At 33.8% G+C, this 17,642-nt stretch overlaps 1 protein-coding gene and 1 pseudogene across 1 annotated transcript; both read left to right on the forward strand.

Annotated features, from left to right (window-relative positions):
* The window catches only part of LOC132173828 (GDT1-like protein 1, chloroplastic), a 49,417-nt pseudogene extending 48,493 nt beyond the window's left edge, over positions 1 to 924 (forward strand).
* An 11,212-nt stretch (positions 925 to 12,136) lies between these two features.
* On the forward strand, positions 12,137 to 17,515 carry LOC132173829 (uncharacterized). Its single transcript, XM_059585451.1, has 3 exons — positions 12,137 to 12,309; positions 13,705 to 13,768; positions 14,839 to 17,515. The coding sequence occupies exon 3, from the start codon at positions 15,117 to 15,119 to the stop codon at positions 17,145 to 17,147; it is 2,031 nt and encodes a 676-aa protein (XP_059441434.1). The 5' UTR covers positions 12,137 to 12,309; positions 13,705 to 13,768; positions 14,839 to 15,116; the 3' UTR covers positions 17,148 to 17,515.
* The last annotated feature ends 127 nt before the right edge of the window (positions 17,516 to 17,642 follow it).

Genomic DNA, 17,642 nt, shown 5'->3' on the forward strand with positions numbered 1-17,642 from the left:
ACAAAAAACATATCAATTAGTAACGTGTTAACTATTCATTACTTTTTGGCACGTTACAAATTAGTAACGTGTCAATTTGTGACACGTTACTAATTATTTTAGTAACGTGTGCAATGAGACACGTTACTAATTACTAATCAACAAAGTCTTTGTAGTGAAGCTATATTTGTCAACCTATCTATATTCGGATTGAATTTTTCACTCCTTTTAAATATATTAACACACAACACAAAACACTTCTCAAAATACAACACTTTTATAAAACTGAATATTTCAAAACAGATGCTTTTATATATATATATATATATATATATAGTAGTTGTGTGGCTACCCTAAGCAAAGGATGGGTGGCCGCACAGCCACCCCTGTCTAGTAGGGGTGGCCGCGCAGCCACCACAACAGGCCAGGGGTGGTCATGCGGCCACCTCTCTACTCCACTGAGAGTGGCCATACAACCACTTTTATTTTCTTTTAATTTTTATAAGTAATGCTCTACATTTGTTTGTGTTTTCTCAAAATAACCAATGTACTCTATAGGAAACATCTTTTTTTTTTCAAATGTGGAACCCAACCCTAAAAACACTTCTCACCTTTATGTCGCATAAAAACATTTTTTCAAACCAAAAACACAAAATGATTATTCAAATGCATGCATTAACGACCATAACTATAATCCTTCTTCTAGAAGCTATTTGTACTCTAAGGAAACGTCTTTCTTTGCTTTCTCAAATGTATTTTAATCACATGTCAGTTTAATAGACTAAATTGAAAGAATTTAATTTAGCCCAGTTTGAAGAAAAACTTTGTCATTTGCATACAATAAATCATCATAATCCGTTGTTCCTTGTGCAGGCCATTGCCTACATTGGAGGTGTTCTTTTTCTCGTCTTTGCCGCAGTAACATTGATTGAGATAGTAAGTTAAGATTCAAAAAAAAAAAAAAAATTCCACATTTTCTACTTGATCTGAAATTAGAATTTGTGCATTTTTTTTTTTGTAAACTCATAGAACACCAATTCCTTCTATTTCCATTCAAGAAGTGTGATTATTATACTTGTCTTAATTAATCGTATGTAATCATTTTGATAATGGCTCCCTTCATGGATTAGTTGTACATCAAGTTGAATACATTCTGTTAGAATGCTACGAGAATATCTTGGTTGGGTTTTTCTGAGTTCTTAAAAATGGATTGACAATTTTTCTTTTACACGACCCGTGAATTCAATACGAAATTAATATATTATGGTTGAAGGGTCTAATTTGTTTAATTAAATGAGTTAGGGTATGGTTTTGATTTATATAGTCTTATATCTATGTCTTTATACGACCTAAACTCGATACGTAACATTTAGGGCCAACAATCTTTGAGATGACTTGTGTGTAAGAATATACGATCGGATATGATTTGAATACAACCAAATCTAATTACCTAAAGGTAGGAAGAGATTACAATTGAATCTAAAATCAATTACAATTAGATTTGAATACAATCAAATTTGATCATATATTCAGTTGAATGGCTGATCCCGTTTAATTAAGTTTATCAGTTTAGGATTGACTTATATAATTTTATTTTCATGTTTTGACACAACTTAAACCCAACACGTAAACACAAATTATAATCCCTAAGTCCAGGTTATACTCATTGGCTTTTATCACAAAATGGCTAAAAAAAAACACAAAAAGAAATAAAACAAATGTATGTATAAAATCTGTCTCTTTTTTTTTTTTTTTTTTCTTTTTCTTTAATTGGTCAAACAAAAAGAAGTTTTATTATTCTCTCCTTGTGTGTGGTGGGGTAGGAAAGAAGTGAAAATTGGAAGATGGACAATGTGTACACATGTGATGTGAGGACCGAAAGATAAGAGAGGTGGCAAAACTTAGCAGACGTGGCACACCCTCGCCCGTCCATGAAACCTTTTACAGAGAATCAAGTTGTCCTTAAAGGATGAATGAGGAGGCAGACAAATCCCACTCCAACCCTCCCCCCTCAACTTTTTCCATTGCCCACCCTTTTCCACTTTCCCCCTTTCCCTTCAATCCAACATATTATTTCATCATTATTCACGGAATTTCAAACACTAAGCTTAATTAAATTAAATTATTTATCATGATTTCAAAAAATAAAAAAAATAAAAAAACCCTAGGATACCATTAGTGACTTAGTGTTCAAAGATGCCATCAGAATTTGAAAGTGGCAACTTGGTTGGTGTCAAAATTGGTTGCCATTTCCCTTATCAACTTACCATTATATATGCTTATTACTTTTTCTCTTTATTTTGATTGTTCCTTCTACTCACTTTACCATCTCCTAGAATGCTTTGTCCAAAAGAAGAAAGAAAAAAAAAATTCTATTCACCATAATAATCTATCACCCATCTTATCAATTATTGTTCCTTTTTCAATGAATCATCTATTTGATTGAACTATACGAGTATTAAAAAGAACATAGAATCGTTGGATTAATTTGACAGACTGTGTAAATTAATATGAGCAGGGTTTGTGTTCTGTGTTTTGTGTGTACAGAATGCATGTGTGCACATGACGTTGTGAGGCTAGCACATTAGCAAATGAAAACACAAAAATATGAATAACCAAAGAGCTCGTCTGTCCTTTTCCTCTCTCCAATGAGTTGTCCCTCCTTTTTCTAGCTTTCCTCCGCTTAGTGCCAACCAGTTCCTCCCTTCCTCCTCCTCCCCCTTCCCCTTTTTTCTTCTCTTTTCCTTTTTTTTATCTTCCTCTTTTGTCTACTACTTCAAACTGTCAATCCAATGAATCAGGCTATTTATTTTACCTAATTTGAATGGTTATTGCACTTTCTTTTTTTTTAATGCTTTTGTTGATTTGACCCACCCTTTTGTTTGTTTTTTATTATTTTTCAACCTCATTTTCCTATAAATTAATTATAATGGAAAAAAAAAATTAAAAGCACACATGTCGCACCCCAACTTGTGACGTGTGTTCTCCGATACAAGATAGAAACGAAAGCCTTAAAAATAATTTTGTATTAAATCTTAATATAAATGTGCACTTATCAATTATCACCTATGTTTATCATAAATCCTATATTTTCCTCACCCAACCAAAAAATAAAAATAAAAAATAAAAAATTATGTTATAATTTGTAAATGAATAAGCGAAGATCTTGTGGGACATGCGGCCAATGTGGTCGAGCTCAACGAGAGCTTTCCTTAAACTGGACACAGACAACCATACCATCGTACGAATCATAATGATAGATTGATTTTTTATGGGGTTGGTTGTCACGTGAGGCGCTCGTGGGGAAAACATTGCATGCGTGCGAATATCAATACGCATATTCCTTCATTCAAAAGTCTTCCTCGGTCTCTCCGCTAAACAGTCCAAAAGTGCAATTTTTTATTATAAAAATAAAAAAATAAAAAACCCAAATATCAATTAGAAAAGAGTTTGAAAGGTCAAAGAAAATCACACCTAAAGAAAAAACTAAGTGCATGTATACTAAATTTCAATTATGCCCGATCTAAAATCTAATGTTAATTTTTGGTGCACGTCAAGCAGTGTGTACTTGAGAATGTGTATAATGACAGAAACAGAAGACAGTTATGGATATATGAATCGATAACACTCGTTTTAAGTTATTAATATAAAAAGTCATTTTAAATACGCCACTTCATTCGGTGTATAGTGTATAGACTGTGCAATTATGTGCATAGCTAGTGGATGGCTGCGAATATATTCAAGAATATACATTAAAATATGATTAATTAGAAGAAAAGCTGGTTGTTAAAGTAAGAGGAAACACTTTCTTTGTATTTTATCGGTAAAAAGGTGGGTGATGGATCTTTGAAACAGTGACTATAATCAGGCGGTCGACAATAATTCTCGGACATGAAAAGATAAGGGAATTAATTCTTTGACTTTTTTTCGATGGCTCAAAAATCTTGACTTTTCTGATGTTGGAAAATCCGTGTGGACTTGATCTTCTTTAAGCACCACTCTTTTTTTTTTTCTTTTTTCTTTTAATGGGGCATTTATTAGATTTTTTCCTGTTTCTGAGTAAATATCAAGCAGACCACAGAGATCACTCTCTTATGAAAACGACGTAGCTTGATAGATTTTTTTTCTTTTCTTTTTTTTTTTTTTTCATTTGGGTTTTGGTTGGCACAAGTCAGATTACGATCTTCTAGAAATTTTTAAAATATTTTTAATCATATGAATTTTCCCATATTGAAAAGCAACTATTATAGTGGAAGAGTCATACTTATTTTTATTTCATTCATTCCATATAAGATAAGATTCAATTCAATTGATTTCTAAAAAGTATTACCTATTCATAATAATGTGTTAGTCTTTAGGATTTAACCTTTAAGAGCTTTGTACTCATGATTTCTATAAATGAGATTGATATGGATTCCGTTTCAAAAAAAAAAAAAAACTTTTAACGTTTAATTTGTTATCAGACCCTCCCCTATGTCTCACTTCCGTTAATTTTTTTGACAAAATATTAACTCGTATCCAATAGTTTTTGAGATATGTGTATACATGACAAATCAACTTCACATGTCAAACGCATACTATAGTGAATCACACTATAAAAATTCATATCAGTAAAAATACTCCATAAGTAAATCACTGAATCTTGTATTAAAAAAAAAAAAAAAAAATGGATTGTGCAGTATATACGTGATGAAAAATGAATGGATATGACATGATATTCCATCCGTTGACAAGAGTTGTTTAATAACATATTAAACCTTAATAATTTATTTGATCAGTTTTGAGTTTAATAAAAGTAATAAATAAATATTTGGTAATATTATACATTTAAATCATAAAATTATGATTTTAATTTTTTTTAAAAAGGGAAATTACTAAACTAATAATTGCAGTTAAAGCTTATATCAAATCCATCTTAACGACACAAAAATTATCTTATAGTCCCTGTGGTATGCTTTTTGTATCAAATTAATCCTTCGGTCCAATTATTATTATTATTATTATTTTTTTCACGAAACCCTTTATACAATTACAAGTCTACCCTCCACCGTTAACCCGAAATGGAGAGACCATTTTATTTTCGTTAAGAAAATTTAAATAATAAAAAACTGTCCTAAGATAATTGTGGTTAAAAAAGAGTCTCAATACCCCACGCGCTGGAGAAGGCCGTAGCCGAGAGGTCGTTAAGGCAAACTGCCAATGATAATAAAATCGAGACGTGGAGGGCCCACGTAGAGTGTTTACGGAAAGTAAGTGGGGCCCAGAGAGGGGTGGGCGGGGTGGGGACTGGGAGCACCAAGAGCGGTGACGAGCCGCTGCCGACTCGGGTGAAGGGTCACGTCAGGTAGACGTGTCAGAAGGGGAGGCGTGGATACGAATGGAAACCACGCCGATTTCGTGTCGCCACGCGCACCAAACCAAACCTAACCTTTCGACGCTGCCTAGGGATTACCGTTACGCTGCAGGATTTTGGCTCCACGCGGCGGCTGTATTCGGGTCAAGAAGCTGTGCAGGTTCATGATTATCCGATACAAGCACCTAGAAAAACATACATAGACAGTCATTTGCGTTCATATTTAATTTTTTTTATAATTAAAACATAATATTTTAATTATATTTTATAATTAAATCGTACAGACCTGCATGACTGTTCATGCACGCCTGTGTGATGTATATCACTAGTCAAACAAATAACCCATTTATTTAGATAATGATACTTTTCACACTTATTTATTATTTTTTATTTTCTATTAATTAATATGATATATTTTAAGTGAATAATACTTTTGTGTTTTTACTTTTTACTGGCGGAAATTGAAAGCGGCTTTAAACACGCCATTTTGGCCGGCTGAATAATAGTTTGAAGTAATGCTAAATACTACAATCCTATCCAACAGTCATCCAATAATGCAAACCCGGCACTCCTAACTAACTTTTAAATTACTCATCGTTAAATTAATATATATGATAGTTGGTTGGAAGTGTCACATCAACATTGTTGGATAAAATTATAATATCTAATATTTTTCATTATATTATATATATATATATATATATATATATAATGGCTGGTCAGGAATGTCATATTGTTGGATAGAATTATAACATCTTGTATTTATTTTACTCCAACTAATTTTATTAAATAAATGCTAGATACCATAATTATATCCAACATTCATTCAACAATGTTGAATGCTACTCTTTGTTACCGACTTGGTTTAAATGACATATACCTAGTGTGAAATAAATTTGATAAATAACGGTAAAAGGTAGCATTACTATTTTAAAGATGTGGCTGATGTTATTCTCTTGTTAATCTCTTTTACAAATTTATCATTGAATCTGTTGGACTCACATGTGGATCCCACATATTCAATTGTGGATTTGCACAATTCTTATACGAAGATGTACAAAGAATGAAAGCAAAAGTTTTTTACTCTTTTATTGTATACATATAAAGTAATGTTACGCTTTACACCAATTTATCACAGATATGTCAATTCAACTGATATACTGTGTTTTAAGTGTCTTTTTTTTTTTTTTTTTTAAATAATTAATATAAAAAGTCACTTAAAACACGTAAATCGAAATAATGATATGAGTATGAAGAGTATCGTTCCTCGTATTTATATAACATTCTTCTAAAATCAAGTAACTATCAAATTTTTTATTTTTAAAATTTGTACTCACATTGTTGGTAGATATTTGGATAGCTTAAAATATATAAATTTATTACAGCAATAACACATAGGGGTGCAAAGGCGGGCGGTTAAAAACCGCCTGCTAACCGCTAACCGCTATAACCGCCAACCGCCTAACCGCCTAACCATCTAACCGCATTAACCGCTAACCGCCTAACCACTATAACCGCCTAGCGGTTATTGGGTCTACTAGCCGTAACCGCTAACCGCTTTTTTATATAATATATTTTTATAATTATAATTATAAAAATATTTATACATATAACATAATCACTTGATCATTAAATCACAATTTTTTAAAATAATAATTAAATCACAATTTGAGTATTAATATATTATCACTATAATTTATATGATTATATCATATAATCACTTGATCATTAAATCACAATTTTTTAAAAAAAATAATTAAATCACAATTTGAGTATTAATATATTATCACTATAATTTATATGATTATATCATATGAGATTGATCATTAAATCATTTGATTATATAATAACAAATTATACATATATAATATGACATAACTCATAAGTATACCAATTCATACTAATACAACAATTAAATATCTAGAGACTTATTTCTAATGTATGTTATAAACTTATAAGTCTATATAAGTCTACATATGTATATGAATAATATAAATGTATAATATCAATACTTAATCATATGATTCAATGACAATTCAAATACTTTATTCAAGACTTCAAGTGAATCATATTATTAATGTACAATGATGATATGATTCGTATAATATCAAATTAAGTAATTGACATTGGATTAAACAATGACCAATGTGTTACTTATAAACACAATTTAAGTATTAATGTATTATCATTATAATTTTAGTAATTTATATATTATCACTATAATTGATATGATTATATCACATGATGACTTGATCATTAAATCATATAATTATATAATAATAAATAATACATATATAATATGACATAACTCATAAGTCATAAGTCTACAAGTTAATCATATGATTCATGTACAATGATAATCACAATTGATTCAATTGAATTAAACAATATATTACTTATAACTACAAGTCTACAATTTAATTAAAGCATTATTAGATACTTTAGGAATTTAGGATTTAGGAGTTTGAACATTACCATTTACCATTAGATATTAAGTTCAATTCAAAGAAAAAAGATTATAAGTAAATATGATAAGAATTTAAATAATTAACCGGTTATGATTTAATATTTAAGGAAATTTTTTTAAAGTACAAGTAAATGTAAATTTTGGGTCAAATATTTTTGATTTTTCAATATGGACTCTTTTTTATAGCCATTGGGCCCAAGAGGATATTAAAAATACAAGAAAAAAAAAATGAGGGTAAAAAAAAGCCCGAAAAGCCCTACAGAAAGCCCAAAAAGCCCAATTTTTAAAAAGCGGTTAGCGGGTGGTTATCTATTTCGCTAACCGCTAACCGTTAACCGCTAGGCGGTTAGCGGTTGCGGTTAGTAAAATCTACTAACCTCTAAGGCGGTTACGGTTAGCGGTTATTGTCACTAACCGTTAACCGTAACCGCCTTTGCACCCCTAATAACACAATATGACACTTAATTGATTGCCCGTATGAATTCAAGAAGAAAGAATGTGTTTAAAAGCTTTGAAAAATCCTATTTTAGCACGCTAAAACGACAGTATGGTTTTTCTAAAAAAAAAAAATCCTCTTTTAATTATAAAACATTTAAAATCACTAAAAAAAAATATGTGGATGACACGTGTTTAATGCACGAGTTAGGTGGGATGGAACTTTCAATTAATTTGTTTGTAATAATAATAAAAATAAAAGTAGTTCTTGACTTTTCTCAAAAAAGTGATGGGCTCATTGTATTTATCGTCAGTTTTTTAACTTATATACAAGAGAATAATTATTAATTGATGAAATATGACAGCATGGTCTATGCTCCACCTTAGCCACATTTTTTATTGTAAGAAATCTTTTTTTTTTTTTTAGTTAATATTTTAAGAAATCTTAATTAGCTTATCCAACCGGCTGTAAACGTATGTCATGAAGCGGAGGTTACTAGTTCGAATCTCACTCTTCCTTTCTTTGTGTGGACATGTCAAAAACAAAAATTAAATTAACAAAGAAAAAGAAAAATTGAAAAACTAAGGGAGGCTAGTACTCCCCTTGCTCTATATGTAGTTTCGTCTCACCAGTTGAGAGTTACAGATTTAGCTCAAGTGTTGTTAAAAAAAAAAAAATGCATATGTGTTGTAGTTTTTTAACCGTCTAAAATTAATTCCAATTTATTTTTTTTATTTTTATGAGAAATAGAAAGAGTAAAATTAATTAAGAGTAATGGTAAAATTATACTTTTTATTCTACAATGCTAACATAAACTGACACATTAGCATTGCAAAATAGTAATGCTACTCTTTACATTTATTTTATACTGGTTGATGTGCCGTATTTTAAGTGTCTTTTTATGTTAGCCGCTTAAAAAAAAAAAAATTAAAAAATAACTTAAAACACGTAATATCAACTGCAGTAAAAGAAGTAGAAGTAAGAATTATATGCTTTAACTATAAATATCAATTTTTAATAATTTAAATTAAGGAAAACTCATCTAATTATAACCCAAATTAATAAAATTTACAGAATGTCAAATAACCTAAAATGCTGGAATAGTGGAATTACTGTGGAATCTCCACTTGGCATGCAAACTATGTTTCGGTAACTGATATTCCCAGCAATTTGAGCCCTTCCAATAGCGATGGTGGAGATGAATCATTCAAAATCTCTTACATTTTATTTCCTCTAGTTTTGATTTGTTATTTATTTATTTATTATTATTGGACTCAAACGTAAGTAATTACGTTGATAAAAATTGACATGCATTTTCGGTAAATGATAGCTTTATATATGTCTACTCCACTTTTACCATTCGTTATTGGTCTAAGAAAGAGCAATATTTTCAAGCAAATCTTGTTAATTTGAAAATGGTAAATGGTGATAAGCTATAATTACTGTGTATATTATTTTATTTATTATAGAGTTCCCTTTATACCCAATATTCTTTTTTGTGTTCAACAATTTGTATGGTTCTAATGGGTTTTTGACATTTTGTAGTATGTATTATTCATTTAGATTTCATGAGAGTTTGTGATTGCAAACTCATGTACCATGTCTAGGAATGAACACCACCCTATACAGGGGGCCGGAGAACTGCAGATTTCCGCCTCCACATCTACCCATAGAGAAGGGTGGATTTGAGTAACCGTATGCTCGTTTAGGAAGGGTGGATTCCGCCTGTAACTACTCACAAACGAGCGGTTTTTTCACTAACTGTCACTAACATCCGTTTTTATGTCGTGAAGAGAGGCAAACTCGATTACCCAAACAGTGGCGACATCAATGACAAAAGCCTTGGGGCTCTTGAGGGGAGGTGGGGAGTTGAAGAGAGAGGGGGAGAAAGATAACTTTGGGCGATGACAGGTGAAAAATGAGGAAGAATCCCTAGACGAAACGATGTCGTTTTAGGATCTATTACATGTGTGTGTATAGCATCCGCCACCGCCTAATCAAAATTCGTTATTTGCTTGCACATGGGCGGATAAAGGATTATATTCACCAGCATTACTGGTTGGACATCCACCAGTAACCTATGTGGGAGGACGATGGAGGCCGGCCAGTTAAAAATTGACTCGTTGTAGAGGCCTAATCGTGTCAAATATATGATGAAATGATACGGAGCTTTAAATCCCACAATAAACCCGAATCTTAAGCCTTTATATTTAGTAAAAGAGTAATGTCATAAGTCTCTAAACTTTAACATTATTAATAAGGAACAAGATCCTCTCAAATCCATAATGCTTTAGCATTAATTATGAGTAAAATTCTCTCCATTTCCATTAAAAAGGATGCTTGAAATTTTATTTTTTATAGGATATTATATGACAATAAATACATAATAATTAAATATGTTAAATTTAATATGAAGTGAAATTAATTGAGAGACCGCTGATTTTTCTTTACTTGAAACTCATTAAATGTGATTAATGTTCTGACACCCTTTTGGCAAGCAAAAACATGCTTTTGGTTGCCCTAGAAGCCGTACGCGTGTTTTTCGGAAATCCGCGTCCTTCTTTGTGGATCCCATAAATAAGAGAAATGAAGATGTAATGTTGGCAAAATTACAAAAAGGCCCATCTTTGAGAAATTCTATTCATAGTACTCAAATCAAACCATCATGTCAACAATAACAATGGATGATTTAAGAAGAAATTAGACTCTTAACAACCTATTATACCCATTAATCATGTAATATAATAAGCACAACAACCCATCACATATTTTTACCAAAACTTAGGATTTTTTTTTTTTTTCTAAATTAAATTGAAAGAAATTTCACCAACTTACTTTAAAATATGTAACTCTGACATGCATCTATTCGACATATAGAATATGCTTAAAATAAATCCTTACGTATTTTGAATGTATCTTACACCTAGACATGATAATAACTTTTTATTTTTTTATTTTTTATTACATAGTTTAAAATATGTGTAAAAATCAATATCTATCTATTTCTTCCAAATTCATTGTCTCCCATTTGAGATAAAAAGGAAACATATCCGATGTTGATCGAGATAATTAGGTTTGAATGTGAAGTATGATGAAGCTACCAAAGAGATCAAGCGTTCACACCCTCTATAATTAAGAAACTTAGGGATTTCAAGTTTCAATGATGAGAACAAACAATTCGAACCATAAAATATTCAAAATTACTTATTTTTACTTCACATCAGAATTTATTTTTAATAAAAAATAAAAATTAGGAAAGAATACATATACCCCTTCAAACTACTAGTTGTGTCAAGATAAATGATTTATTTCCTTCCCTGATCCTTCTCCCATCCTCCCAATTTCCAAAATCACCATTATTTCTATGAGTCCATATATGGAACCTATATGAATTCCATAAATTTAATGATAATTTTAAAAATCGAAAGGATGAGAGAAGGATTGGGGGACAAAAAAAAATGTCAATGTTCTTTGATGATAAAAATACCGTTCATAAAATTAAAAGATATGAAAAAAAAAACCCCTTGTAACCTTTTCCCCTTTCCAATTAATATATATATATATATATATATATATATATATAGTAAATAATAAAAAAAATTTATTTTTATCTTTTTACTGACCTTAAAGGGCATTTACATTTTTAGTAGTTTTTTTTAAAAAAATTAACACATTTGATAGTTTGAAAAATCTTAACAATAAAATAATAAATTTTAAAAAATTATATATATTTTTCTTAAAAATAATAATTTAAAAAACATTGTCAAACCAAACCATAATACATTTGTTACCGCTATTCTCCTAAAATGCCTAAACATGACGCAGCGATTGTACCTACCAATATCTAAAGCTAACCGTGGTTACTCCCACTATTATATAAATTTCCCCAGACCCACAGTGTTGCCTTTGACACGCCTATCCTCTCTCTCTCTCTCTCTCCCCCCCTCTCTCTGTGTCTCTTTGGGCTAGTTATCTTTCTTGTTTGTGCCGGCGGCTCTATGCCCTAGGCCTCTCTCTTTCTTATCAACCGCCGCCGCCGCTGCAACAAACTGTTAATCGAATCAAAAATTTCAGGTAAAGCCTCTTAAGGGACTTTGGGTTGCTCCGATTTCTCTTTTACGAAACCACTTCTTTTTAAGGATTTCGGTCTGTGTGTGTCTTCAGGCTCCGTTTGGTTTTGCCGAGAAATGAATAGGTGAATTGTTTTTTTGAGCTGAGAGAGCTGAGCAAGGGGCTGTGAATTTTGGTTTCCTTTGTTTGGCTTCGTTTTCTCGGCTACCAATCGGAACTTAGTGTGCTCTTTGTTGTGTGTTTTCAAGATTTGTCATTTAACAATTCCGCAAACAAACTTTCAATTTTTTTTTTGTTCCCTTTGGATTTTAATCTTAGTTGAATGGATTCGTAATTCATTTGGACTGAGATTTTGCTTGATTCATGGTTTCGATCTTTGGAGGATAGACATGTCAATTTCTGATTTGAATTCTTACTTGTAGTTTTGAAGCGTTCGTTTGAATTTTGTAGATTGTGATTTGTTTTGGGTGATTTCCCCTGTTTCGGTTTATCTTTGTGGGTTTTTTGGTATCTAACATTATTTTCTATCATATCAGCCTTTTGAATTATGATCCTGCTAATTTATATAGTGTTCGTATTTACTGTTTATCTCGTATTTGGTAGCTGAGAATACCGTGGTAGAGATATTGATTGTGTTTTAAGTTGATTTTGGTTTCTGGTCAATGAGCAACTCAGCCTAATGGTTGTTTCAGGCAGTTATTAATGATGTTTTTTTGAGCTAGAAGTTTAGGCTTTTGTTTTTGGGTTATGTTTTGTTTTGAAAAAGTTTTTAGTTTTACTTGCTGGTCAGACTGTTCTGTTTTGTGGGTTCTCCTCGGATTTGCGGAAACAAAGCTGTTAAATCCAATGTATTCAATACATGTGCTATGGTCTGTTTCTACGGATTGTGTTTCTAAAGCTGAGTTACTTTAATTTACTTGGAATTTGATGCTTGTTTTTAAGGAATATGTTATTTTTTGATTCCCTATTGATTCCTCACTTCTTGCCATCAAATATGTTGAGAAAAAGATCAAAAGTCATATAAAGTATTGGGTTTTGGTCTAATAAGTTTGCATAAGAGAAAATGTTGAGCTTCAGATTTCTTCACCCTCAGCTTTTTTTTTTATTTTTTTTTCATTAACAATTGTTTAATTGTAGTTTTCACTGGCAGAGGGTGCATGCGTTTAGTTTTGTTCTTTCTATACTTGTCTCATATTTGTCATCTATACGCTGTCATACTACCACAAAATCATATATGCTTAAGAAAAAATAATTATCTTTCCATTTTCTTTATTTTCAATTAAATTTCTTCTGTGTCAGCCAATTCTCCATGTATCATTCCCTTGTCCATTCTTATTATCTATATAATTGGTTTTTTTTTTTTTCCTGATGATATCACGTTCCCTCCCATGTATCCAGGGCCTTAGCTGCTTTTGCTGCGCATTGTGAACTGCTCCTGCTTTTTCAGAGCATAAGAGAAAAGGTATCTCAGGTTTATTTCCCCTTAAATCTGTTTTTCCATGCAAGAATTTGTGATCTAAGGTTCTATTTTCTCAATCTACTGGAAGCACTGTATAATTTTTTGATTGCAAAAAGCGAAGCTTAGTTTTTACTTCTTGAATCAGCCAAAGTACTTACAACCATCTAAAAGATTGTTAAGAGTTTAGTTAATAATAGCATTCAGACAATTGTTCTTGTGATTATATTAGAAATAATGGAAATTTCTTCTCATATTAATTAAGACCAGAACGCCTTGAAATTTCCCATACTAGATGCACTTAAGATTCTACCTCAACGTTTTCTGGATGAACCAGTATGGTTTGTATTCTGAACTTTATTGTGATAAATCTTTGGCGTAGTAACCCTTCTATTGTGGTCCATCTGGATGGCTGAGAGTTAACATATGTAATATGTCCATACCGCTTGGTTTTTTTTTTTTGGTTAGCAAACATGAGCTCTCTCTCCCCAAGGTTTTTTCCTGACAAATAGACATGATATAATCCATTATTCTAATATAAGTCACCTTGTAATCTCCTCGTACCTTCTGATCTACTGAGCTCCAGCAACTGTGCTCAAGTGTCTAATGCTAAAAAATTGTATTGTGTTTATTTTATCTTGGGAAATATATTGTTCTAAAAATTGTATTGTGTTTATTCATAATGAATTTCGCTTTGCTGCCACTCGTTTGATGTGATCTTTGGAAGGCCTTGTTTGATTTCATTGTTTTTAAAGATGCATTTCCATAAATTGAACATTCTTAGAAGGAAAACGGTTATAAACATTGTCATATGCTGCTGAAAAACTAACTTGTTAAGTTCACAGCCTATTTTCTGTTCATTGCCTCTTAGGATTATGCTGTTTGATTGTCTGGCAATTCTTCAATGTTTCTATGAAGTTCTAAGTAACCATTCACTTGTATGGAATGGTAAGCTGTTGAGAATTTGAGGATTTGAGCATGATTTGTGTTTTAATTTAGTGATTGTTTTAGTTACTTGATCTGATTGTGATGATAAGCTACGGTTCCTTGTTCTAACTATGTGATCTATGGAGCAGGATGATCGACTGCTATGATGTTATTGTGAAGGAATCAAGTCAAATCGAATTCATTTTCACTTGTTCCAACTGATCAGTTGAAGTTCGGTTTAAATTTCTACTTTAAGAAATGGATCGGTGTGACACGTCAGGATTTGTTAGTGGGGGTGGGATGGAACCTTTAGGAGACATCTAACCCTAGTTTTGTAGATAATATTCTTCACCCGGAAGTCAGGCAGACTGTTCTGTTGCAATTGAGATTAGGTTTGGTAGCATTGTAACTATTCAGCTTTTATTTCATGGATGCCAGGTGCGGGAACTTGGGGTTTAGCTCAAATTGTTCTTCAAATGCATTCAAGATTTTGGTAAATTCGGGGCATGTTGCGGGAGCTGGAGCTGTAGCTGAGTGTGGCACAGATACTGATTTACGGCTTGATTCTCCTGGTTCTTCTATCCCTTACATGTCCAACTCAAAGGGAATCAAAAGGAAGTGGGGATTGATGGATGGGTCCATGGGCCAACTAGTTGGCTCTTCACTGTCTCTTGGGCTTGGCTGTTCATCAAGCTCCTCAGATAGCAAGGGGAGTTCAGCAACTGCTTGCACTACAATGTCTTCAGCCAAAGAAACGGACGAGGAGTCCTCAATGGATATTGAATTGGACTTCTCGCTCCATCTCAGTGGTGAGAAGGTACCCAGCCCCAAAAAACCTGCTAGTTCAAATTTGAAAGCACTGGAAGTGCCACTCAAGGTTGATTTGGAGTTAAGTCTCTCTACTGGGCTCGCTGAATCCGACATCACTAGTGTCCATCCAGATTCAACTCTGTTTCATTTGGGAATGGAGATGCCACCAATTGTTGGTGGGGCCCAAAATTCGGATGAAGGATCAACATCAGGTCGATGGAAACCAGGGAGTATTTTGCCGTTGGTGCAGACTCCAATGAACCCAGCAGCTAGCTTCCTTTTCAACCCAGTTCCCAAAAAAATTGATCTAACTCCTATTGTTCCAGACTTCTCATCAAGTATATTAACAACACCAAACAGCTCAGTCACCTGTACTTCCGGGATAACACAGCAGCAACAGGCACAACATCGTAGTGGTAGTTCTAAGACATGTCAAGTTGAGGGATGTGGAAAGGGAGCCAGAGGTGCTTCTGGCCGTTGTATTTCTCATGGAGGTGGTCGTAGGTGCCAGAGGGCTGGTTGCCACAAGGGAGCAGAGGGTCGGACTGTGTACTGCAAGGCTCATGGGGGCGGTCGGCGATGCGAACACCTTGGGTGCACAAAGAGTGCAGAAGGGCGAACAGATTTCTGTATTGCCCATGGCGGTGGTCGGAGGTGCAGTCATGATGGTTGCACTCGAGCTGCCAGAGGAAAATCGGGATTGTGTATCCGGCATGGTGGTGGCAAGAGATGTCAAAAAGAAAATTGCACAAAGAGTGCAGAAGGCCTCTCAGGTCTTTGCATCTCACATGGAGGTGGCCGCCGATGCCAAGCTATGGGATGCACCAAAGGGGCACAAGGGAGCACAATGTTTTGCAAGGCTCATGGTGGGGGAAAACGGTGTACGGCTCCAGGGTGCACCAAAGGAGCTGAGGGGAGCACGCCTTACTGCAAGGGCCACGGTGGAGGGAAAAGATGTGCATTCCAAGGTGGTGGGGTTTGTACGAAGAGTGTGCATGGAGGTACCAACTTCTGTGTGGCACATGGGGGTGGTAAGAGGTGTGCTGTGCCTGAGTGCACAAAGAGTGCGAGGGGAAGGACAGATTATTGTGTCCGTCATGGTGGGGGGAAGAGATGCAAGTTTGATGGGTGTGGAAAGAGTGCACAAGGAAGCACTGATTTTTGCAAGGCACATGGTGGAGGAAAGAAGTGTTCTTGGGGCCATCCTGGATCAGAATATGGCAGCCAACCTGGTGGCCCTTGCAATTCCTTTGCCAGGGGCAAGACAGGTCTCTGTGCTCATCATAGTGGCCTGGTTCAGGATAAGAGGGTTCATGGAGGTGCTACCCTGGGACCTATGGTTCAGGACCCTAATCTCATCCAGCCAGAGAAGGAGGTCATCACTGAGGACATGAATGTTGATGTCCTAAAGATAGGGAGCAGCACGGGAACTTTGGCCGGCCGAACGTACTCTGATTTGAAACTCTCGGTTAGGGAAGGAAACATCCCATCAGTGCCAGTATATATTCCAGAAGGTAGGGTGCATGGGGGAAGTCTGATGGCGTTGCTGACAGCCGGTTCTGATCTTGGCTCAAGCAAGGGTAAAGGTGTAGTTGTTACTTCATCAGAGCCAATGAAATCTTACATGACGCCTCGTGGCTGGATGTAAGGCTCTACTTTCTCTCCCTTGCTCTTCATATGATCCCGGTGGCTGGTAGCTAGAGTTGCTCAGCATGTTTGTGTCCTTTGCTTCTAGTTTGTTCAGTGGTTTGGTAATTAGAAGTAGTTCTCATTCATTGGTTCAAATGGAGAGAACCCCGTAAATGCTTTGACACCTTCCGTTGTAATAGTTGGGGAAAATCAAGTTAGGAGATAGTTTGCATTTCGAGTCAGGTCTCTGGTGTTCTTTCCTGTAAATATTAATATTTATATCTGTCCAGCAGGTTATTGTGAATACAGGTTACTACCTGTAAGTTTGTTCAGTTGGTCAGACATTGTGGTTGTAATAAAGCCTTTACCGGGATCATATTTCCTGTAGCAGCGCTTCTTGCTTCTTTAGTCTTATTTGAATTAGTTAGTGCTCAGGAGCACTTGTAATTGAAGTTCGTATTTCCCTGACATTATACTTGTTTGTTTATTATGAATCACAACATAAAAAGAAAAA

The sequence above is a fragment of the Corylus avellana genome, chromosome ca3, assembly GCF_901000735.1.
Source record: "Corylus avellana chromosome ca3, CavTom2PMs-1.0".
NCBI lineage: Eukaryota > Viridiplantae > Streptophyta > Magnoliopsida > Fagales > Betulaceae > Corylus > Corylus avellana.

What these genes read in the sequence shown, in the direction of transcription:
- LOC132173829 (XM_059585451.1), top strand. Translation starts at nt 15,117, where the DNA reads ATGGATGCCAGGTGCGGGAACTTGGGGTTTAGCTCAAATTGTTCTTCA.